This window comes from Necator americanus, chromosome IV (genome assembly GCF_031761385.1).
Source record: "Necator americanus strain Aroian chromosome IV, whole genome shotgun sequence".
In the NCBI taxonomy this organism is placed as follows: Eukaryota; Metazoa; Nematoda; class Chromadorea; order Rhabditida; family Ancylostomatidae; genus Necator; species Necator americanus.
In genome coordinates, this window is record NC_087374.1 from 14277339 (window position 1) to 14302571 (window position 25233).

The 25233-nt window shown below is 40.1% G+C and overlaps 3 protein-coding genes across 4 annotated transcripts; all 3 read right to left on the reverse strand.

Moving 5' to 3' along the window:
- Positions 1 to 462: 462 nt before the first annotated feature.
- RB195_001241 (uncharacterized protein) lies at positions 463 to 16550 on the reverse strand (the record flags this gene model as incomplete). The annotated part of the gene is made up of 9 exons (XM_013436344.2): positions 463 to 507; positions 585 to 737; positions 3451 to 3588; positions 3647 to 3784; positions 5471 to 5590; positions 5648 to 5782; positions 8602 to 8697; positions 10475 to 10630; positions 16488 to 16550. The coding sequence occupies 9 exons, from the start codon at positions 16548 to 16550 to the stop codon at positions 463 to 465; spliced, it is 1044 nt and encodes a 347-aa protein (XP_013291798.1).
- Positions 16551 to 19758: 3208 nt separating this feature from the next.
- On the reverse strand, positions 19759 to 21162 carry RB195_001242 (uncharacterized protein; the record flags this gene model as incomplete). Its single annotated transcript, XM_064197930.1, has 3 exons — positions 19759 to 19890; positions 19944 to 20032; positions 21099 to 21162. The coding sequence occupies 3 exons, from the start codon at positions 21160 to 21162 to the stop codon at positions 19759 to 19761; spliced, it is 285 nt and encodes a 94-aa protein (XP_064053811.1).
- Positions 21163 to 21252: 90 nt separating this feature from the next.
- Positions 21253 to 25169, reverse strand: RB195_001243 (uncharacterized protein; the record flags this gene model as incomplete). Of its 2 annotated transcripts, XM_064197931.1 has the most annotated exons (6): positions 21253 to 21397; positions 21481 to 21550; positions 21704 to 21910; positions 22014 to 22125; positions 22961 to 23085; positions 24768 to 24846. In XM_064197931.1, 6 exons carry the CDS (start codon positions 24844 to 24846, stop codon positions 21253 to 21255), a joined length of 738 nt encoding a protein of 245 aa, XP_064053812.1. The 2 variants fall into 2 exon arrangements, with proteins under 2 accessions (XP_064053812.1, XP_064053813.1); XM_064197932.1 differs by lacking the exons at positions 21253 to 21397; positions 22014 to 22125; positions 22961 to 23085; positions 24768 to 24846 and adding an exon at positions 25121 to 25169 and having other exon boundaries at positions 21474 to 21550; positions 21611 to 21910.
- Positions 25170 to 25233: the final 64 nt, after the last annotated feature.

Consider the following 25233-nt stretch of genomic DNA (forward strand, 5'->3'; position numbering starts at 1 on the left):
CTCTTGAAGAATTGCTCATCGCCACAGGCAAACAGATAACGCTCATAAAAACAGTTATCTCTTCTAAGAACCTTTCAACGTTACACTGTGGACTCGACAACAGGCGAAAAATTAGAGAAGAAAATAACCTAGCGAGCTAAATTTATTCAAAATTCAATTTAAAGCACACATTCATAGAAGAAATCTGTAGAGATCCATGCTAAACTTATTGCCACCAAAACGAAAACACCAGTAAAATCGGAACGCGTTCAGCGACGAGAAATACAAAAAAAAATGCGAGAAACCGTTGAACCGCAGCTCAATCAAACGTAAAAGGCGTTGGGTAAAACTAGGAATGTTTCGCAGACAATCGAAGTGAAAGAGAAAGATGAACAGTATCGGTCTCCACCATGAAACAGATACATACTGTCTGTAACATACTGTCGTAGTATGTTATGCTCTACATACATGGATTGTACAGGATCATAATCGATTCAGCTGCGAACCAAGCGTTGGAAACGGTGGGATCTGAAAATTCGATGTGCACAGGACTTGGCTGATTGAAATGATGCAAAATACACTTTGCTCCTGTCGTATCAGCCCACATTTTTTAATATTTCGAGTAGCCGCGTGGCTTTGTTTACGACATCGGGGTTCGTGTGAAGTGTTAACTCTCGAGCTCGTTGTTCCAGTTCTTCACGACTCTTCGGACCATATATGGAGTGGTAGAGTGTATGTGCAGGATTACGAAACGGATCCTTAAAAGAAAATTCGGAGGGAGCATACCACGAATTTAACGAAGTTGGGATCCTTTCACGAGAGGATAGGGATAGGGATGTAGATCACGAATATTGGCACGAACATGTTTAATTCCCCCAGCATGTCCTGAGAATTGGTTTGGGAAATGGTCTTATTGACCATGTTTCCCCACGAGGCACTTGACGACGTGTTACGTATGCGAGCGAAAGCATAAGCGCTGCGTTCAGCAGCACATTCATTGTCCGCTTTCTCGCGGACGTGGCGCATATGCCAGTGCCTGCATACGTGACACATGTATGGATCCCTCCTAGGAAAATTTTATCGACAAGACGCTTCTCACATTGTTTTTTATGACCATTAGGTGGGATTGTACCCGATCGCGCTCATGTTCGTGAACTCCACCCCCCACTCTATTCACCTGGATATCCGGACAGGGTCAGTTTTCTATTAAAGTGTTCGGAAAATATCCGCCGAAATACAGCAAAATTTCAAAACAACACAACTTTTTAACAACATTTTATTATTTGAAGAAATAATCCCCATCAACATCGACAACCGTCTGCCAATATCTCACAAGATCACGGATTCCTTTGGCGTAGAACTCCGGCGACTTGGAGGCGAAGAAAGCCCGAAGTTCATTTTCGAGGTGGTCACGGTCATCGTAGCGCTTCTCTTCCAGGTGATGCTGAAGCGATCGGAAGAGGCAGTAGTCACTCGGGACCAGGTCTTGGTTGTACGGTGGGTGCGGTAGAACTTCCCATCCGAGCTGCAGAATTTTCTGGAAAGTGTTCTTGGCGATGTGAGGGCGTTATCTTGCAGCAGGCGAATGTTGTCGAGCTTCGGGTGCTCCTTGCAGATCTTCTCGGCCAGTCTTTGCAGTTGAGCACAGTAGACCTCGGCAGCAACTGTCGTGTTGTCCGGCAGCAGTTCGAAAGGGTAAACTCACCACTAGACGCTCAGCATGACCTTCTTCTCATGGATTTCACCTTTCACGAAAGGATCCGGCATTTCATTGCTGGCGTACCACGCACGTTTGTGGGTGTGGTTGACGTAGAGATCCATTTTTCATCTCCAGTGACAATGGTGTCCAGCCAGTCGAATCTGTGGCTTCTGGAGAGCAGCTGAGTGCAGTCGTCCAGGCGTCTTTGGCGGTTGCCGTCACTCAATGCATGTGAGAGCCACTGTCCGAGCTTTTTCACAATTCACGAGAGTTCGCAGTCGACTGCTCACTGTGGACAGCGAACAGCCAAAACCGGCAGCAAAATACCGCACAGCCTCATATTGATGTTGCTCCGCCAGATTCTTCAGTTCATCGAACGATATTGCAGTCGGTCGACCAGAACGAGGCTCATCTTCGAGTTTCTTGTTTCCGGTTTTGAAGCGCTGGAACCAGGCGCGCACAGTCCGCTCGGAAGGGGCTTCAGTGCCGAATGCTTGATTTAAGTTTCGATGGGCTTCAGCAGCGGGGTGGCCAGCTTCGAACTCGTAAAGGAGCACATGTCGAATATGGGTGTAATATTCGTCCATTATAGGATAAAATGGGCAAGGAAGAGGGAGCCAGATGTGTTATATGTATACATGCGGTAGTGCCCTTATATAATGCCAGTCTGAATGTCCGGCTAAAGCCGGACTTCAGACTTTCGGTGGTTTTAGCTTCGCTCCCCTTGACTGATCAACGAAAGTTAATAGTAGAGGTGTTTTCTGTAAAATTAGATTTGTGTTTTTTAACAACGCTCTCCTCCTCTTCTTTATATTATAAATTGAGGTTAAGATTAAGATTACGGAGTTTTCCTTCTAAACGCGAATATTCGACCATCAGCTACAAACACTCCTTCGATGCCAGAATAATATAGATACAATTTGAAGGCATTACTCGAAGTATGAGTGTTCTTCCTGATTTCTTCCAAAAGTTATCACAGAATGATGTTTTAACATGAAATGATGTGAAAGACATCATCCTACTGATAAAGATAAAGTTCCACGTCAGATCACATAAACATCTTGCTACTATTTAAGCATCCGTTTGCATGCGTATTTCCACTTTCTGAGAACGGCATGCTACAAACTTGAGGCGAACAAAGAAGCAAGTAGGCACGCGGAGGAGTCATAAAGGTGAAGAACAAAGCGCCCAGTGGTCACTTCTATGAAAAGGCTCCAACCATTCATCTTTTGCGTCATGCACACTAAGTCATTGCGCACCAAAGACCGGGTCCACCGACGGCGGTGGATCCGTCGCACCCGATATTATAGCAATTTGGCGCCGGCGCACCAATCTGACGCCGTTAGACCTGTCGTACCCCCTCCCATAGGTATCTGGCGCCGGCGCACCAATCTGCCGCCGGTGGACCCGTCGCAACCCATTTTATAGCTATCTGGCCCCAGCGCACCAATCCGACGCTGGGTGGACCCGTCGCATCCCCTTTTTCGAATTTCGTGACACACAGACAAAAACACACACACATACATACATACATACCTACATACACTACACACACACAGACTAAGCTCGTTATTATATATTTATATATCATGATCATGATATTTAAAACGGGACTTCCAGCACATCTCAAAAAATCTGCGCTACTGCGAAATTTTCGGCAGATACTTTCCAAACACCCTAATACTATGCTTCGTCTAGGTCATTCCTTTGAGTGTTATGGTGTTCACGAGTCCTCGTTCTACTTTTAAACTTGATCTTGGACTAATGCTCACCTGATTATGGCACGCTATTCGATCATATGTTAGATGAAGCGCATCCACTGCTGACGAGGTGCACAAAATCCAAGTAATCGCTCGAAGTAGAACCTCCTCACGATCCGTATCCAAAAGACGTAGCAAACCACTCACTGACTTAAACTTATCCATAAAAAGAACAACAACTGGATCGCCATAAAATTCTACGACGTACCTTTGCACCAAGCATGTATGGTACCATATCCGGACAACAGCTTAAGTTTACAAGCAGTCGCAATGCGTTTATGTTTGGTTCACCACGCACCCATAACCGTGACAAGCAATATGGAATAGCGTGAACGAACTGAGGAATCTGAGCAAGTAATCAATATATTGAACTCTTGCAAAGTTTGGTAGGAAAGATACAAGCCAGAGGAACTAAGGTCGCTCTTAGTAATCCCCTCAAACGATCGGCAGCAAGCGACATGGACGCCCGACTTCTGATTAGTAGGAGAAAAAGTAGTAGTAGGAGAAAAAACTTCCAATCAAGAGATACATTGAAAGCAAATTTCGCGTATGTCTTCTATTGCGGTTACTACATGGATTTCACTTGAAATCTGTTGAAACTGATGTTCTTAAAAGGATCGGAACGGCCAATGATGTCAGCGAGGGTGTGAGAAAAAAAGAGAGATTGGTCAACGGACTGTAAAACTAAATAGACCTGTCGCCTGCATTTTATTCACTTAAAGTATATAAGATATATTGATGATATAAGATAGCCTAGGGCTTCTGGTGTGCAAACACCATAAGGAGGATCAAACGCGGTGATAAGACACCACTCTCTCGAAAACGACCCCGTACTCCTTCGATCTCCCAAAATCACGAAAGTACAGGTCGAAGGTCAAAAAAAGACAGAGAATAAGACAATAAGAGTTCACTCGTTCGACATCACGAGCACATTTATGCAAATGAAGGAAAAAAACTTAGAAGTGAATGTTTAAATGACGAATAAATCAATGCTGCATAGTTTTCAACAATTTATACCTGAGATAAATAACACTTAATTGCCAAGAATGCTCACTTTGTGTGAATGTCATAAGCTTTAGAAGGATAAAAGGATAAAGTAACAGGCGTATCGATCCACTTGGGATGCGCCAACGCGTTTTACTGGAATTCGTAATCGATGAGGTTTTTGGAGCGCGTGTTGGCCTACATACAATGCGAGGGACAGCCGATGATCAAGTCAGTGTTTCTATCCTCCCAGACAAGTCTGGTACCAATTTATCGACCCCGAAGGGATGGAAGGTTTGGTATGCACTAGGGCGGTTTCGAACCCTCGACCGTGTAGCTACAACGGGCCTCTAACCGACTGCACCACACCCGCCCCGTCATCAGCTTTAGAAGATCGTAAATAAATTTGTGAGAACGTCATGAATGACAATTTTCAACATATTTATTGGAAGAATAAGGGTTCTCCTACGGATTAGTCAAACTACTTTTTTGGAACCTTTTTTTGAAATGATATTTTTTGAAATTTAAATGGAACATAAATCCGTAAATTGACATTTTTCCCATCTGTCTGTGCCACATCAGTCCTGGAAAGGTTTGGAGGTCATAGGAGTAAAAGTTCATTTATTCTGCTATAAGACATGCTAAAAATTGTATCTCCGAGGGTTTAGATTAAAGTGTAAATTGTTGGAACGTTTGCAGTATTAAGTTATCATAACAATTTTTCGGATGCAGTTTCATGTTTTCTTGTTTGCGTTGCGTTTTAATATGCACCACAACGTGCTTTTTAATATGCAAATAAGAAAATTTCTAAAAATTAAAGCGGTGGAGATTAGCGAACATAAGAAAGCTGTGTACTAGTGAGTACAATCGGCTCTACTGGGTGTGTGGATGTAAGTAAAGGAGACGGACGGTACGGATTGCAACGACTTACAATATATTCCGCCGCTGCCCTTGCAAAATGAATTTTCACAATCTCTACTCTAAGATGAACATATTTGCAGAGGAGAATATAAACAGATCCGCAAAACTGATAACTACATAGCTGCACCTGTTCCGTAGTGATATTCAGCGATAGATTCGTGAGCGCTTGTAGCGCTACCACAACCTCCATTTCGTCAGCGGACGATAGGCGTTGAATGGCGTGCGGAATTGCGCAGCGTACGATTGCCTGAAAAGAAATGCGTGGGTGTAACGGTGTAGTTCTGTGAATTATGCAGTTACTTACGTGATTCTCAGGCGATACTGCCATATTGGCAAGGCATTGTAACAGCATCACTCTACACGACCGTGACCATCCATGTCGTGGCGAACAAATCATTTCGGCTACTCGTTCGGTGATTCGTAATTCACGCATTAGAATCTAAAGGGAAGTTGTGAGTGATCTCACACCCATTTCTTCCGTAGAAATTCAGTCCCCTAGCAGCAATTTGCAGATTCATTTCTCGCTTTCTCAACACTCCATCATTGGTTCTATGGCTCTGAAGTCATTTCGTGAGAACTCTCCGATGCACTCTACTAATGCACCACCATAAAAACGTTCTCCTAGCTCTCGTCAAGAAGAAAAAAGCTTTGCAGTCGAGATTTGGAAAGCAGAATCAATATTCTTTGCAAGCAATTTTCCGCTGTTGTAAGTAAAATATATCCAAGTGTTGGTTTTCGGTCGTTTAAACGAACATGCTTGCAAAATGAATCTAAATCTTCTCTCACATATTACCAATAAAGTTTAGTGTACTCGTTCTAATCTATAAGCAAATCACAATAAAACACCTTACAGTAAAAAAGCTTGTTGCACTTTTCAGACAGGAGCCTGAACTTGATTCCGCATTCTTTTAAATTTTAAGCGGCTCACACAGCGGCTTTGGTATGAACACAATCGACATCGCTGGAGTTGAACCGATTGGGGGCAACGCACCTGACGGACGGCTTCCTCTGCTTGCAGAAACTCTCTGCGCTTCAATTCCACTCATTTTTCTATTAGTTGTATCTTCTTATTTCTGCTTAATTCAAAATCAATTCTTTATCAGCACATATATATATATATATGCTGATAAAAATATATATTAACACTTTTATGTAAGTACTTATTAAAAAGGGATCGCAAGAAAAATCAGCGCTATAGACGAAATAAGCTTTTTTGAGGTGGTTGTGATATCATAGTCAGCGTACTTAAACGCAGCAAACCACGAATCTGACGTGGTGAAGGAATCCACGGAGAAAGCTGAAGATGTGGTTGTAGATTGCGGGATCCGGATTAGTTCCGCTCATCTCTCTTTAACCGTCATGGAAAACGGCGTGGGAACCGCACTAGTTCCTACGAGGTAAGTTAGAATGCTTCACTACGTATGTATGCATTTATTTTTTATCTACTGCGATACCCTTAGCCAGCTTCTTCATTGGTTTCGCTTGAATAGGCAGGTGTACAGATCTCCTCAGTCTTCGACCGCTCTCACGTGGATACGGCGCGTACACAAGGGTGGCGCGGTACAAGTGGAATCGACTCTGAAAACAGCGACTTCCACGCCGTTTTTATACGACGATCAAGGAACTACGTCGAGTCCAGCAATCTACAATCCCATTTCCAGCTTCTTTCGCGAATTTCCTCACCACATTCGTGGCAGATTCGTGGCAACCTGCCTTTAACAAGTAGGCAAAATTTAATAATCTTTTCCCTCTATTTTGTTTGTAAATTTATCCTCCTTTCCAAATGGAGAAACTCACGATTTATAACTTTTTTCTCGTGTTCTTTTGGTTTTATTCCACAAAGCCCGAAGAAATCTGAAGAGATTCATTCGGAACACATTTCACACCATTCATTCACCGGAATGAAATGGCCTACACTTAACGACAAATTGCCTTTTGTTTCCGCTTCTCGAATTAATTCGTCGGCTGCGACGAGTTCGTTCATATCAGGAAGAAAAATGGATTTGAGTTCTTTGACGTCCGGCGGAATTCCGGCAAATCGTCAACATGTTCACTAAAAACCGATTTGAGCGAGTGGAAAACTCAAGCAAGCGAACAAATTGGTTGGGTTTAGAGGCCATTATATTGAAAGAGTTCAAAGTCTTTTTCATTATTTTGTTGGGGCTGCAGCCAGTGGTAATCTTCTGTGTTGACAGCTAATGTTTTGATTATTTTTTTTGATTTTTTTTCAAATTTTTTTCTTCGGTTCTCATCCACGCAGTTGGACCGACGAAGTTGTATTTCGGAGACGTGCGAGTGTTAAAATATATCTTCACTTTGGATGTATGAAACCGCAGACAAAGACAAAGGTATGATACAAAGAGTGACCTGGCCTGATCATATTCTCTGCCTTATCAGCGCATCGCGGTCGCACATGTCTAGCGAGGTCCCGCTAGCCGAATCCCCTGATGAACTCATCCGTTCTGCGCTAAGCTCGTCATCCAAATTCTGGTAATTGTTGTTCTACAGTAGCGTTCTGAGGCTTGCGCGGAGATTTCTCACCTCTCTGTAGCAGAGAAATGACCTGTGAACGAATATGCAGAAAGGGCCAGATCTTTGTCCTATGAAGTTTAGGAAAAATTCTAGTAAACTCTGTCCTTTTTCGTCCCTGTTTATAGTACCTGTGAGTGTTTTAAAATGAGTAAATTACCATATTTGCTTTCTAAGGTTAATTTTGATAATTCATCTACTTATATCGGATCTTTTCGGATCTTTAGTGGAAAGGCTGAAGAAAAAGCATTTAAATCATCCTTACTTTTTTTGTAATTTTAGCTACTGTGGTCTTAATCCTAACTCTGCACCTACCTATTAACGGGATAAATATAAAATCCAAGTGACGAAGTTGTACCACGAAGTTTGCACAATATCATGAATTCTACTCTCTAACCCTATGGAATTCTTTCCTAACTTTGAAACTGTAGTCTTTTCTTATAGTTTCTCGTGTTTCCTCATCTAATCTAAATGTCATTAACCGATTTAAAGATTTTGTCAATCGTCGTCAAGTGTTTTATATGATTTTTTTTGTGGGTAAGCAACAGCGGTTTCGAACAATCTGCCATCGTTTTCCTTCTATCTCTCTTTTACTCTTACTCTTTAATTAGTGTAGCTGGGTTACTGCGGTCCTTCTTAAATCCTTATCGCATAGCTCAGTTTTTAATCCTTATATTTGTTTCTCTATCAAAGGACTATCTTTCTGACACAAGGAATAATTCTCGTTACCTGATTTGCAGGATAAGCGGTAGCGTTTGATAGAACTGTGAGTAATGGTAACAGCAAATCCGAAGAAGGATCAATAGCCTGGAGGGCATTGAGAACCTGAAAATCCACTTTTCACACAATTTTTCCCTCATCTATCACTCTCAGCTGCAAATGGGTTCCGTTAACCCCGCCATGGTTGAGAAATGTGGGCTCATGGAATTGTCGTTGGCACCCGAGTAGCGGAAATGAGCCTTGAAATGATCGCGCCGTTGGGGAGCACTTAAAATGGCACCTAATAGCAGCGGGAAGCGATGCGACCAGACATTCTAGTTAATTCTTGGGGTACTGTAGTCATCCTGCCGATTGCCGATTTATTCCCGAGTTCCTGTTTACACTCCAACACTGACGTCCAGCTTGCAGGCAAGTCTTAATTGCGTTTCGAACTCGTCATGGCGACCAAATCAGCGGATGCGCTGGTGGGATGGATGCATTTCCTGGGCAGGCGTACGATTTGAAAGAAGGATAAATTTGGAATTGTTGATACGGAATTGACATGAGCCGGGCAACAATTAGTTCTGCTGTGCGGACTGTTTGCATAATGAGAGCTACAAATTTGTGGAGAAGGTGAAAGCGGAGAAGAACGCAAGCAATTCCGATTGCACAACAAGATATGTCACACAAGTGAAGGAAACGCAGAAAATCCAGAAAGTCTAGAAAGGAAACCTTAGGGATGGGAATAATGGAAATGGAGAAGTAGAAAGTAAATAGGCATTCGTGCAAATAAAAGGAGGGATAGGATGGCCGGGCTAGGTATAGCAGCATCTGCCTTCCTCTGCGCCTTCTAAGATCCACTGTTTCTTTTTTGTGGCAGCACTAAAGAAACCAACAAAAAGGCGACGAATGATCTTAAAGGTTTTGGAGAAAAATGGAGAAGGTTTCTGGCAACTATGCATCGAGTGCATCAACTGCCAGAGAACACTTGTAATGATTTTGTGAACGAGCATTTTCGGTTCCTTTTACGTTATTTTTCTTGAAAATAGAGAGGGGGCAGAGAAGAGAAACAGAGAAGAGACAAAAAAGGCGAAAATTCCTGAAAATACACGAAAAGGTGCATGAAAGAACCGTGAAAAGTAACGCAAAAACAAAGAGAAAATTGAGAAAAGTCGTTGAAGTGGAAACGAGAAAGAAATAGGGTTATTCAGAGAGATATGCACCAGAAAATGTGAAAAGCTAATTAGAGAGAGAAAAATGGCTGCATATTTTAACCTTTATACATCATTGATGGTAGAAATAGTAAGGGAGACTAAAAAAGAAAAAAAAGAAAAGAAAGAAAGAAAGAAAGAAAACAAAGGCCTATCACATAAAGAAGGAGGCGAGCGAAGAAACAGATGAACAAAGAAAACAGAGCGAAAAATGACGAAAAGTGCATCTAACGAGAGTGAAAGAATAGTCAGAAAAAAAAATCCTTCTGTGAAAAATCTTGCTCAGCTGACCTGTTGTTTGAATGAAATCCTCTTGTTCAATACATAGGCAGATGAAGTCCTCAAATAAGTTCAAAGCAGCAAGAAACAAGCAGTTCAAAGCTTTTGTGTGAAGATAAAATTGTAGGGTGTCGGAGCATGGAATAAAGACATTAGCAAAATTTGTTTGCCGACAGCATGTAATATATTTCTAATCCTGCGATTATACTTATCGGTCGTATTTCAGATAAAGCGATAACTCATGGGTATCGCCAAAAGTCCCTCTTTTTATTAAAACGACTACAGTTCTTTAATGAGAGAATTTTTCAAAAGCACTGCTTGGATGACTCATCATTTCCAACACATTATTCATTCAAATCTGCATGTCTTAGTCATTACATTCTGAAAAAAAACCAAGTCAAATATCGCGTCACCTGTTTTGCATCGGTTGCACTCAGCAGCTTTTGCTGATGATAGAGTCGATCGATAAGCTGTCGCAATCGCTGCGATCCGAACAGTTCAGCCGATGGATTGACTGTAATCCGCCACGATGGCTCATTTTCTTCGTCCGGATCTTTTTGCGGAACGGCCTGAAATTATTACTCGATTGAAATCTTTAAATCTACCCGACTCAAATCCCATTTATCCCACGAAATTTTCAGCTATCGGACATCAAGCCCCACGTCTAAGAATCGACATCTCGTCAAGATGCATGTTGCATCAACGAATGCTGTCAGACGCCCATAGATCATCTGTGAGTGCGGAAGAGAAAAGAAATTACATTCCGAGGATGAAACTTTTGAGACGGAGAATCAAATAAATTTTGAACCAGTTTTGACTGAAGCGAAAATTGGCATGAATTTCTGGTCACTAAGTCATACATTTTTCTGCTTGTTTTTGTCCACAAATCTACAAAAATGGTCAAATTTCCAGCTTTTGCGGTAAACAAACAAGAGGAAAGTTCCAGATAACGTTTCTTTATTTTTACTATACCTTCTTATATCCATTTGAATATTATTTTAAGGTCTAAATCACATCTCTCATTCAAGAAATTGGAGCAAATTTTTGAGAAATCATTCTGAGGAGATTACTATAACAAATAAACAAACAACAAATAAACAAAACGAAATGTATTCTGTAATGTGGTGGAAGTATTTCCCACCGCATTTCACAATTTTTCGCTTGTAAAAAATTATCTCTCGAGAATTTTCGAAATTTGTTATTTTTAGTTTTGATAGAACAGTATTGATTCTTCAACATCCATCATTTTAACTCCAGAAAATTATTTGTTAAGGTGCTGGTTATAAGAGAGACTAGAATTAATATTTGGACAAATATGGATAAAAAGTGGGAGAAAGGTAGAGTAGCAGAATATTTCGAATACAAGTTTAAGAAAAATTGAACTGTTGTTTCTTTGAAAGTATGTAAGTGAAAAGGTAAAGAAAAAAATTACAAGTATAGAAACCTTCCCAATTATTCCAGCTTTTTTTGAGCAATCATTCCCGGAAGTGATCATCCGAATTTCACTGCAAGAATTCTACGGAAGTTTTCGGGAAACTTTCCAGTTTTAATGGTCGACCAATTGTTTTTTAGTCACTAGTATTGCCACGAGTAAAATAATTCATATCAATTACTGTATTGTGAAAAAAGATTTACTTTGATCCAATGAGAACATCATAGTATCACACCCTCACCGTCATTTGTGCAAAAACAAGCATTGAAAATCTCAGCAGTCTCTACCTCGAAATCAGCAACAACTTGAGATGGTGGTGCCATGCACCTGTCCCTATGTGCTCATGAATAATTGCCATTTTGTCCTCACCCTCTTCGTGTAATCGATAAATGCTAAATAACCGCATCCATTTCCGGGTTACTGTAATAAGAAAGGACGGAAGTGCCTTAAAATTGGGGCACTTCACGTTCCACTGACAACAATAGAAATATATTAGCTGGATTCATTGTCGTGCTGGTACATTTTTGAGCTTTTTCTGGAAGAGGGAAGGAGGAGTGGGTATTGTTGTGGTAACTTGAGCTAATTTGAATAAATGTTACATTTTTAGTACATATTCGACGATATCGAATACAGTAGAATTTTGTGCTTCTTGGTCCACGATGACTTTAGATTGACTCTTTAGATTAACTCACCTCGATTAATATAACGAACAAAGACCACTGTTGTATTCTTAAAGGATTACGGTGGAATGTAACGGTTGCCAAAAATTCAATATTGGGGAAAATGGTTTCATTATGAGAGAAAATGAAGGTTCTTTTACTTTCATGTATGAGAAAACTTCTTGAATATGCTCTTGAATTCTTGCATATGCTCAAATTTGCTTAGGATCAACAAATAGAACATATTTTTCTTTTCATTTTCTCCCCACTTTTTGCCGTTTGTTTCAGATTCTTCTTTTTTCAATAGTAACATTCCAAATATGCAACCGGACAATTGAGAATACAAAAAAAAACTAAAGATTCGTAGCGCATCACTGTGTTATATACCTCATAATTTCACCTTTTATTATATTACTATTTATTATATTATTGCATATTATTATATTATATTCTCCTTAAGATTACGGTACTGTTCAAGAATGTATGACAAGAGGTCATTTATTTAGCAAATTCATCAATTACTTACATTTTAAGAGTCATTTAACGAGGTTTCCACATGCAATAAGACCAGCAAGACACGCTACGTCAACCAACGAAATTGCTGTGAAATAATCTGTCCCTACGACTACCAACTCCTAAATGGAAACTTCCTATCATCGACAGTAAGGTGTTAGGGTGATTAAAGGGGTTATAGCACCTTCCCCAGTGACACGGCAGGGTTTGTGTGAACCTTCATCAAGTCTTCTTCCTCGACTACATTCGAATCCTTTTGTGACTCATAATTGAGGGGCTATGAGCCTACAGCAGTTGGTAACAGTTCCCCGTCGCTCCTCACTGAGGATGCTTTCAAGCAACCACAGATAACACGACAATACCATGCTGCCTCTTCTAACAAGACTAGAACGTACAAAAGAGCTATTCGACAAAATTTTTGAATAACTCTTAAACAAATCTTTTGAATCCTTCACTACAGTGGATACGGTATCGAGGAGACTTTAAAAGCAACACCACTTCGTCGAAAAGAGTTCAATTGAGAAAGACAGCATCTACGCACACAATTATGATAAAAAGAGAGAAAGAACAGGGAACCAAAAAAACCGTAATGCAGTTAAAGAAGTTTCTTTTCTTCATTTGACAAATCCAAAGCTTTGGTAGTAAATTTAAAACCGGTTGTAGGGATTTTTCATTCGAATGTCGCTTACTATAGCTTTGCTTTGTGTTTACTGCTGAATAGAATGAGGATTTACGGTTGAGCTCGTCTGTAAATTGCCATCATTTGTTCCATCCAATTACAGTGTAATTGGATGCCTATATTGCCTACAATTTTGCATTTTCTGCAGAAATCTTATACTGACTGCAGCATATAAGAATCTTCAAAACTTATGAAATCCAATGCCGAGGAATGAGCGATGAGGCGAGTTGCTCTGGGGAATGAAGAATTTTGGATCGCAGCACAGCAATTGATTATAGAAAAAGAATGTAGAATTCGAAGAAAAAAAAAGCAAACACTAGAATGAGCGCTTTAATTTGCATTTGCAAGTGACCTTCCAGACATTTACTCTGGATAAAAAAAAACAGAACCACAAGTCATTGTTTAGGCCAGTTACACGTTGGTGAACCTCAAACGATTCAGAATTGAAGTGAACGTGGGGGCGCATCCCAAGAGTGCCGTATTTTAGCAAAAAGGAAGAAAAAAAAGAATAAATGAAGAAGGAAATCCCTTCTGCGACATAACATTGAAAAGGCTCTCCAAAGATTCATAGAGAAACATTTCATATACTCAACAAAATTATTACAAAGACCTTTCGCCAAGTGTGTGAAATGTGAATTTTTCGCATCGATTTATTTATTTATTTATTTGAATCCACACATATTTGCGTCATGAATAGAAGCAAGAAAAAGTAGAACCAAGTGCAATTCCGCATGAACTTTATGCATTAAATAAGGATTTTTAAACAGCTTTGTTTGCTTTAGGTCATCTTCCTGCTACAGAACATGTACAATATCCACACGGAAATACGGATATGTATAATTTTTCATTTAATAGGTATATAACATAACATGCATTAATTGTTTTTTCGATAAGGATGCCTACGAAGATTTTCCGCTTACCCACTTACTGTACACTTGGTGGATGTACATTCACATATAGCAGATAACATAAACAAAAAGTAAGAATTCAAATAAAAATAATTAGAAACTAATGCAATTTGATAAGTATAAGCAGTACCGTAGTCGTAATGAATTAAATGAAGATAATAAACTAAATTGTAGGATAGCATGAGATAAGACCACAGTTTCCTGTACTAATTAAGAATGTTCTTGTCTTGTCGTTCTTGTCCCCCTCACCGTTTCTTTAAAATTCAAAACTTTTTTCCAGTAGATTTTCAGAAATTACTGCAAATTGGCCTGCCCTACATCTTTATTTTTTACATTCAGTGTTATTTTCTCGAGTCTTATTGGACTTGATTTTCAGCGTCAATCACAAATTTTACGTCTTATTCACCATTTGTAGCTCCGTAATATTGTTACGTTTTTCCCCACTGTGTTCAACGTTACACATATAAATGCTAACAAAATAAAAAGCATAAAAATGTGGCTGTGTTAGAGCTACGAAATTATTCTTTTACTTTTTAGATGGTTTTGATGAAAAAAAAAAACAAAACTCATACATTACTTTCTTTTTCGATTAGGATATGCTTATAAATTTTCCGCCTCCGATCTTATCCAGACAAACTTCTCGAACAGGAGAAATTTCCTCGTGTTCAAAGTATTTCAAATTCGCTTCCTCTTCCTTCCTAATCTTTCAATCAAAATATTTAAGCTAGGGCGTGGACTCCTTCTTGAGTCATGTGAACCTTCTCTGAGTCCCCATTGCCGCTATAAGGAAACGAGCGAAGGAACCTATGATGCACTTGAAATCGTCAGCGCTGCCTTCAGCAACATTATGAAGGAGGGATAATTCTAATGTCTAGAATGTCCCGAAAATCCAGGTGCGCTTGTCGTGTCTACTACGGAACGATCCAATAGCCAAAGATCTCAATACTCAGCCAATTGTTGAGGGGAAGCAATAGATTTTCACGCAATTATTATGAGGGATGGGACACCGAAGCGTTGTTATTCTCCTTGGTGACGATGTCATAAGCGATTCACATAAACAAAAATGTGTATGGCGTGCGATCGTGGTAAATATCTTATAAAGGATTAATGACAACCCCTAAGAACGAGTTGGTAGTCCCAAAAGGAAAACCACTTCAAATACCATAACAGCACATGCCCACTAATTAATGAGTTTAGAATATCTAAGATTATTGTTTTTGGAAAACAACAACAGAAAAGATGAAGCGGAAATTACAAGAAAAGTAGGGATGAGAAAGTGTGGAATGAGCATAAAAACTTGTAGGAGATACGAGAAAATTTTTGAAAATGATAAGTTTCAATAAATCAGGAATGAAATTTGCAGATTCAAATAATTTGATAAGCCATGTTTGAGGAAGTAAAAAACATTTAAAAAACTAGTTTCATGGAAAAAGAATTAAGCAGCAAATAGACCAAGGGAACAGGTAGGCAAGGAAAAAATGCAAAAGTTGGAATTCCGGGGAAAACGATGTTAACAAATAAGGAATGCGACAAGGAAAAACGATTTTTTAAAAACACGAAGCCGTTGAGAATATTGTGTTATACCTGCTAGAAATTTATCCTGTAATAAAGAGAAATGAGAAATTCCATCAAAATCTCATTTCATTTCGCCCATAAAAGAAATTGAACACTAAAGGACGAAGACAAATGAAAAAGGGTCGAAAAATTGTAAAAAGCAAAGATTTGTTGCCTAGCATATTGATTTCACTCATGAATAAAGAAATTGGTAGATAAACAAATTATTTGAAAAAAACAGCACAAATTGCACATTCTTCTTGAGATAATTAACGTATGTATAGAGTATATCCAGCATTATTGCGGAAAATAACAAGTACTGAAATGGTCTGACAATTCAAACAATTCAAACTCTTCCAGCACGTTAGCAAAGGATATTAGGTTTTGTGGTAATTAATTTCTTTTAATATCCAAACGGAAGAATTGCATCCAATTCGCATGACACAGCTTATTAAAGTCATCGTTTTTTTGTTAAGGATGCCTTAGGGAGCGAAAAAACCTAATTAGAAAGCAGAGACGATGCAGCAAATTTGCTTCAAAACAAAAAGATCTCCTACTCTACGCACAGCTGCTTGGCCGCGGCACAAATTTCATAAAACACTATTAACATTTTGCTAACAAGCCACACAAGCGTGCAGTGATCAAAGATTCCACCGCAGGTAAAAATCTTACAAGTCTCACCTGAAATCGTCCCAAACGTGGACTGGCGATTTCGACAACGAATCCGGAATGTTGTTGACCCATCTGTCTGTGTGTGTGTATGTATTTGTGCTACTCACCAACAAATACACACACTGACAGCTTCTTCGCACACGGGCTCTACTATTGATTTCGAATAGGATACACTGGCTAAGAGACACGAGACACCACAGACAGACTTCCGATGTCACGCCCCTCCTGGCCAGCCACGCACGTTCAGGACGACATCGACGGCAACGTCGAAGACTGGGCGTGGCCGGCATTTTCGGTGAAGTTATCGTTGGCGTCGTTGCGACGTCGTACTAGAGGAATTGATTCTGTTGCCGTCATGAATACTAATTCGTGCAAGAGGCAATGATTTGTGACGTGAAGCGGCGTCGCCGGACCGCGCGCGATCAACGAACATTCATCGAACATATTTTGCTCGAACTTCCTCGTCCCCAATATTTCTCATTAGCGAAGGGCATTCAAAAGAACACGCCACCTCGTTTTGGCTTTGGCTGCTATCTCGTGGCTGCTTTCATGGAATTGCGAATTTTGAAAATCTCGGATATAAAACCACGTCCATTTGGAGTTATCTGGGATGCGCGAACGCTGGCATGAGGAGCAAAGCTAGGATTGGCAAAAAGCAACTGGAGCGTGAAACTTTAGGGAAACTGACGGGTTCCTATTCAGTCCCTTGCTGGAATTCTTTCCATCCAAACTTTTTCGACATTACGAGCCTGGAAAAGAGAGTGGAAATAAGTGTTGACGATGTTGTAAGGATGAAAATAGTGGTCATTGGTTCCTCAGATCATCTTCGTTTCTTAGTTTGTGACTTTAATTTGTCCACATAAAAAGTATTGAAATTTAGAAGAAAAACTTTAGCTGTTCTGTTTTTTGTGAAGTCACTGAGTTTTTTTTTTCACTCAGAACTTTTCAGATTCTTTGGTAACCTAGAGAACTGCTCAGTATTTTAGAACAGGAGAGTGGAAAGTGATGGAAGCATTAAGAATTCAAACACCCTAGCAGACTCTGTTTCCATTTTAAAGGTCAGCCATCTTTATTCCCTAAGTGTGCTCTGTGCACAGTTGTTCCCACATATGTCCCTACAAGAAGAATAATCCAACAAAAACATTAACCAATTTTCGTAAATGAAGTGTTACATTAGAATGTTGTGTTTTTTTTCCTTCATTACCTTTTCAGTTAAGTTTACAGATGAACCGGACTGCTTTTACGTTCTACGCTGAGACTGCCATAATAATTTCTTAAATGCGCTTGAAGCGGGATCCGCTCAAATGGCTATGAGGGCGTCGCAAAGCTGTGTCATAATGGAAAATTCCACGGAAAATGTCATAGATGTCAGCTATGACACAGTCCATTTCCTCGACATTGTGGCTAATAAACGAAGCGTGCTATGCAAGAAAAAAAGCAAGCAAAATACATATGTTGTGTATTTAAGTCGTTCTCGGGTCGGTGTTGCTCGAACTTCGAGTTAGACATCTCCTGGAATTTTTTAAACCATTTAAAAAGCATATCTCAATCCTTTGTTCGCTTTACTATCCATTTCCTCTGCCCTCTTCCTTTCATGTTTTGAAAGTGTAATTTTTCATGAGGCTCAAACGTCTGCTAGCTTCACCAAAAGCAAAGCGCTTTTAGAGCTAAAATTTTTGAGGACTGAAATATCTGCTGTCAAAAAAAACACACACACACACAGAAAAGAACAGGAGTTGGAGGAAATACTAGAAGAAGCTAGAAAATTATTGATCGACACTTGTTAGGAGATATTTTGGGAACAATAATGTTTCATCACTGTTTCAAGTGTTCTTCTACAGGTCAGATTTCTCAAATAATAACCTGCAATAATAATTTTATTTCGTTTACCTTTAGCCATCACTTCGAAATTTGAGGATATGTTTTTCTTAACCAATACTGCATTGCGAATGAAGGAAGAATTCATATGAACTGCTGCTCAGGAATGAGAAAAAAAAGTGGGAAGAGAAAATATCCATCGGAAACCATCGGAATCTTTGGGAAAAAAAGTCGAAGAGCAGCTGTTTTCAAATATGCCTCCAGAATTGGTTTTTGTCACATATCTGGCCTCAAACTAAAAGGAAAAAACTGGAAAATTCAACCAAGATATCTACTATATATTATAATGTACATAGACAGGATCCTATGTTTTTGAATCCACAAGTCACGAAACTTTTTTTCTTTAGTCGACAAAACCCAAAGGATCTCTTTGTTCGCTCTTAATTCTCGACTTTTCTTTTCGATCTACAAATACAAATACAATCTACGCTTCAAAAAGTCTACGCGAAAAAAATACTTAGAACCAAATCTTCCTCTTTTTTCGAGAAATTATTGAAAAAAGCGCGTGAAGACACTACTATTGTTCTCACCAGAGCACAAACTAAATTCCCTTCAGAATCCTAGAAATTTCTCCTTCCTCTCGATCCTCAACATACACCGCTTGATTGCTTTTGTGTCAGACTTTCAATAGCTTTATTTCACGCAGATGTAGACACAAGCAGCAAACAAGAACTACGTACGTCAAATTACCTTGAACGAAACATAAGTACACACACAGAAAGCACAAGCATGGCTAAGAGCCGGTCCTTCATCCAAAGTGGCTAGAGATAAAAATGGACATCTCATTATCCTTAAACAATAGTGTTTTGATAATGCTCATATTTGTAAGAAAATGAAATACGACGTTCATGTGGAATAGTAAACTTCATAAGTTTATCATTTTCTCAATTCTCAAATCAATTTCAGGAAAAACAGATTTTTAGGCTTAGAAGTCATACTTTGTTCAAGAATATTATTGCCCGTACGTTTTTAGACGAAAGTCTAGAACAGAAAACCAAATAAAAAGAAGATTGAGGAGAATTAAGTGTGAGACGAAAAAAAAAACACGGGAGAATGAAGGAGATGAGACCGAAGATAACCGATTGACATATTAGCCTTAGCTAAAACGCAGAACAGCAATTGAATAGTCATCCCTTCTATCTCTCTTTTCCTCTCATTTTTCCTAGTTTTACTGTCCTAACAGTATATTACAAACTGGTATTTGTTATGCAACTTCATTACTCGAATATGTCATGTTATTCGTTCTTGTTTTTGTCGGAATTGTCACTAACAATTTCGAAATTTGTCATAATATTCAAAAATTCGGTTAAGATTCTAGTACTAATAGTGTGTACACAGCAGATATCTCACATTGATCTAGAAAATCTAATCCCTAAACTTATCCCTTCCACCACTTTGGCAGTCATTCCTCAAACGCTTCGCCAATCTTGGGCGGAATTGGCAGTTGAACCACCGTAGGTTTCCTTATATCCAGTCTAGCAAAAGGATTGTTCCGTAGACGAGGTGCGTAATCGATGTTTGGGACAAGTGTCGGCTGAAACGCAGATGTGGTAAGCTTAACCATCACTTCAGAGACTGCTGCATTACCAAGTGTGAAGGTGTGGGAGTTGTCCTCAGATCGGTCTCAAACTTCTCCTCTGTCGGGGCTTGTTGAGGTCGTCGTAGATGACGTTCACCTAGGAGCAAAACCTCACCTTCTCTGAACTAGAAGCACAAAAGAATTTGTATTCACTTTATCAGAATCTTGTTTTTGCTCAAAACATCTAGAATGATTGGAACTAGAACCACTAGAAGAAAATAGAATGCGAAATTTTATGCATGGGAAATCAACAACGAATGCGAGCGAAAGAAAGGCGGCAGTGGAACAATGAAAACGTTTGGATTGAAAAGTGGATTCAAGTGGACAACCAAGGCAGCAATTTCGGTTGTGCAGATATTTGGAAAGCGAGAAACACGTGTCTTTCTCCTAAATATTACATTACGTTATTACTTCACGTTCCTCGTAAAGGTTTTCAGAATTTTATTCGCTCATTTCAGCACGTCCAGGGGAAGTACAGTAGCCTAACTGATAAATGAGCGTGGTGAACGGGGAAAGTTGAAAATAGCAAAATCCACAAAGAAACTACTAGCACAGGAAAGATATTATTCGAACAAAAAAAATGCTCTAGATTAAACCGAAGTCAGTCTCTAAGGTTGGCTTGCGACAACTGCTGGGATTGAAAAACTACAAAAAAAGAGTATCTGCATATTTTTGTATCAAAGAGAAAAATAAGGTTTTTCAAATGATTCAAATGACTGCATTGATTGGGACACAGAATCATATATGAATTAGCTTTTGTTAAGTAGTTTTTTAGTAAATAGAACTGAACACAAATCATCAGACGTGAAGCAATAAGACTGAATAATTTTAGAAAATGTTTAAGTATAGGTGGTTGGGGACGCTTGGGTGCTTAGCAGTTTTTTCAAAAACAAGAATTGAGAATACCTTGGCTTAACTGAAAAAAAATGCTATAAGATTAGTTGGTGGAAATATTTGACTTTAGACGGTAAAAAGGAAGAAGTCGAGAAGAAAAACTCAAGTTGCCAATTATAAAGAAAAACTGAGATTACTGTCCGAGAAGTTCTCACAAAAAATTCGTTGAAAAAATCATTTCGTCCAATGAAATTATAGACTTCTTTCAGAACTGAAGCTTTTAAAATGAATCCGAAGAAGTGGTAGTTCAAACAGCACTTATCACTCACCAACTGATTCTCTGGATGGAGTTTTCGTGACGTCATCGCCCATGATTATCGTCCTGGTTCTCATGTGATTCCGGTTTCAGAGCAAGTTCTTCTCGGAGTATGCGTCGGTCCTCGTGCGTCATCCTTTCCCTGAAATTCCCACGGACATGAGATGCTATTGATCGACGTCATCGAGTAAGCAATAGGATTCCTGCCGTTGTGGATCATAAATATCGTCTCTGGTGAGGAAACGATGCTTCTTTTTGCGGTGGCGACTTTGTCGAAGCATCTTTCGTACGAGTTGCAGCTGCATTTGATCTCTGCAATATTTTTAAAGAGCAGTATTCAATACGGTCTGATGATTTTTCAGCACAAGACGGGTGATCGAATTAAAAATCAATACCGAGGAGGAGCACGAGTCGCGATGTCCTCGAAAGGATTCTCTTCATCGACGTCGGATGCCCTTCGGATTCCTATAAAAAGAACATCTATCTACCAATCGAATCAAGGGGACGGATTAATTAGCCTCGGACTTCGCTGAAATCTCCTGATGAGTCTGAACGGAGACGGTGGCTTTTTTGATGGTGCTTCCGCTCCTGTATTCTCATTTGCCGCGCGCCCATCACTTCGCATTGGCTTCGCCAGTGGAGATCCAGGCTCAGGAGCAGTCAACGTAAAACCAGAGGAAGAGGGTCGCGAAGTTTTTAATGCGGCGACATCCCCTCGAGAAGCACGACCACCTGATGTGGAGATGATTTCGTTGACAAGGGTTGAAAATGGTCTTGATGGCGCATGATCCGAATCATTTGATTTCGGTCCTGGTGCGATTCCATCTAAAAAAAATGTTATGTGGATTTAACCCTGTCAAAGAAGCACACCTAAGTGCAAATAAGTAAACAAAATGATCAAACACAAATCTTATAAAGTTCCGCCTACCAGTGTCAGACATCGGTACGCGATACAAAAGGACATCATCTTCTACTCTCGTGCGTGGTAAGTAGGATGGCCAGGGCACATATCTATGAGATGCGGCTAACTTGTCGAGTTCCTGCAGAGGTGTGCAAAGTACATGTCATTCATTCAAGAGCGTTCTTTGTGGAAAGCACTTCTTCCGTCGCATTGCATTTACATATTCCAGGAATGTCAGTCTGTCTTAGTTCTTTCACGCAGGTATTTTGGGCCTTGTTCTTAGCAGGACGACTCGTCCAAATGAAATCAAAAAAAGTTTTAAGCGAATATCTCTTTGAATTGTTTGATTTACAAGGAACTCATATATATTCAGAGATAAAGCTAGTGGGAACAAAAAAAAAACTTCTTCAATCAAACGTTTTTAAAACACCGAGAAAAAAGTGCAATTTTCGTTAGGTGTGGAGCAATGGTGATGCTAACCACCAAAGACAGGTTTTTTTTTAAGACTTTTAGGATTTCTTTTCAGGATCCTCGGTGCTAAAAGATAAATGCCATAATCCAAAGTATCATTCATTAAATTTCTATTAAGAATTTTTTTTCTGAGTTATGACTCAAAAGCAAATAAGCCAGTTGTAGTATTTGCAAAAAAAAAAACAAAAGCGAAAATGAGGTGAATGATAGGTGAAATCAAAAAGCGTCGTTTTATGCGACGCATCATAAGAATTATGTAAAGAAAAAATTTGTAAAGAAAAAGAACTTCTACAAATTGACAAAAAACATGCAAAGTACAAAAAATTTCTTATTGAAAAATAAATGAAAAATTAGGGCAAGATCTGATGAAATCAACGGAAAACTGCTTGAATCGTTATCCGGATCATTTCTTGCACGACTGAGCTGCAATCCAATTTTTCTTGCACCTTCATCTTTTCCTCTTTTCTTTTGTAATTGCAACGGACAAATATCCCAAGAACAACCTCAAGAGTTATTCCGCCGTACTCAAGATTCGACTGTGCCATTAAATTCAGGTAGATTGCATCGAACGGCTTTAACTTCGAGCTGTCAAAGTAGCCATGCGGGAATAGAAACGGTGGATCGGCTGCTGATACAAGAAAAACAGTAAAAAATATGAATAGTGACAGAACGACCAGCCGATTTGATAGCATTTCTCGCCAACACTGCGTGCCTAGCGGGCAAAACACGTTTTGTTGCTGCCGCTTGCGTAACTACGCAGAGGTGTTTCGGATAAATCGGATTTTGAATGGGTGGGTAAGCAAGTGCAGAGAAAAAAGAGGAATTCGACTGACCCGAGTAGAAAAATCTTCTTCTGAGACTACTTACCCCAAGTCCGTAACTAGTTCTTCAGAGTTCTCATAAGAAGACGAACTCTCATAGAAACAGAATCCAGAACGTATCTATAACCTGTATCACCTGGGTTCCAGCTGTTCGTCGATTTGCTCACGCTTGGCATCAGTAACACTTCCAGTTGTAGCGATCTCGCAAGGGTTGCACAGAGGCTCCTCTTCTCGCAAGGAGTTCAAGAGCATCGCATTTTTCTCTGAAAAACCTCGTGAAGAAGTCTTACAAATCGTGATCGTGTGGTGGGTTCCTGTAGTCATTAATGTCTTTTGGAACTCGGTCGCCCGTGGCCCTAGCCCAACGGTGGTCGTTGGAATCATTTTCTGTCTTTCCCTCCTTCACTTGCGTGAAGAGGATACTCCTGGCATCATTCTTTCAATTGTGCATTCTGTGATGCTGATAGAGTCTTCTTCTTGGTTGCGATGCCAGGTTTCTGAAGTGTACGTCACAGAACGAAGAAGGTGATGTTGAATAGGTGAGCATGGGGCATTTCCCAGTTCTCTTCACTATGTCCTCGTTGCTCTTACCAAGCCACTCGCTTCCCCAAACCTTCAAAACCCCTAAACCACTCGCTTCTTCCTGCCAAACTCGGAGGTCACGTCGTTCATCATGTTCCGACCTACATATTCGTAGTTGGGGCATTCGGATAAATTCGTTCCGTAGAGCGTGAGAGGGGCATCGTACTTTCCTATGGCAGTGGTAATTGATGCGCATCCGAAGACTTTAAGAAGATGAATCGTGGCTTGAAGACTAGCCACAGGATGCAGGTGTTTGATTATGCTTGTTCAGCATAATCAAACACCTGCATCCGCGACACGTCTTTGCTCTGTTTTCTAGCTTGACTGTGAGAAGAAAGCATAGTCTCTAAGGCCCGTTTATCTAACCGCCACGCTGATACTGTCCAGATCATAATATACCACTGTTCCGTGATCCTGGCGAGTAACAGGTTGTAAACAAGCTGGATTCCTCCTTTTTCAGTCGGCCATATGAAAGTACGTGCGGCGAACGCAGGTGCTAATTGTTACATAAACTCGTCTACCTGTCCTCAAGGTCTTTGAAGCAGTCTTTCCACCAGTATTTCTGTTCATATAAAAAAGATCGTCAATTAATTCGCATTAGTTCTATCTACAGTCGGCGAAGAATGCCTTTAAAGGCAACGCATCACGAAACTGACGATGTCTGGATTCTTTGTGGGCAAACAAAAAGTTTGGAGTGTAGACTACGAATATGAGCGCAGCACCGGCGATCGAAACTCAATGAGGTCTCTTCAGCAGCATATTTACGGGTTCTACTAGGATACTTGAAAAGGCGCTCGAGACGTGCTGCTCAAGTTTTCAAGCACGAATGAATGAATGCCTTTTTACGGGACGATAACGGGGCAAGGATCATACTCCCAATCTCATCCCTAACTCTATACTTGCTCACAGAGACCCCAGACATCGTCAGTTTCGTGAGCAGCTGTCAGCGCATGCTCTTTCTCTCCTTGATACACTACTCCATCCATGTAGGCTACAGGCCGGCCAAAACAACTTCATCTGCGGTGCAGTATGATTTTGAGGTTGCATTCAAAGCGACGCGGCTTTGAACCGCTTGCGCCTATATGTGAGCGTATCACAGCAGCACTCTCGGTGGCTGACATACTGCCTGAATGGTCAAACGAAGTTCCCACCGCACACATGCATACTGTGGCCGCACAGGGGAATCCAGCTATCCCAATGGAGGACTGCGCAGTGCGTTTGAGGACATTCGGATGTGAATGAAGAACTACCCCATTTTACTGCCATTTTCTGGCTCCGGTTCAGAGTCGAATAGTGAGAAGCATTGCATATTGTTCCTCGTCGGAACAGCGCTCTTCCAAGGAGCAATCGTGTTGTTAATTATATGCAGGCTA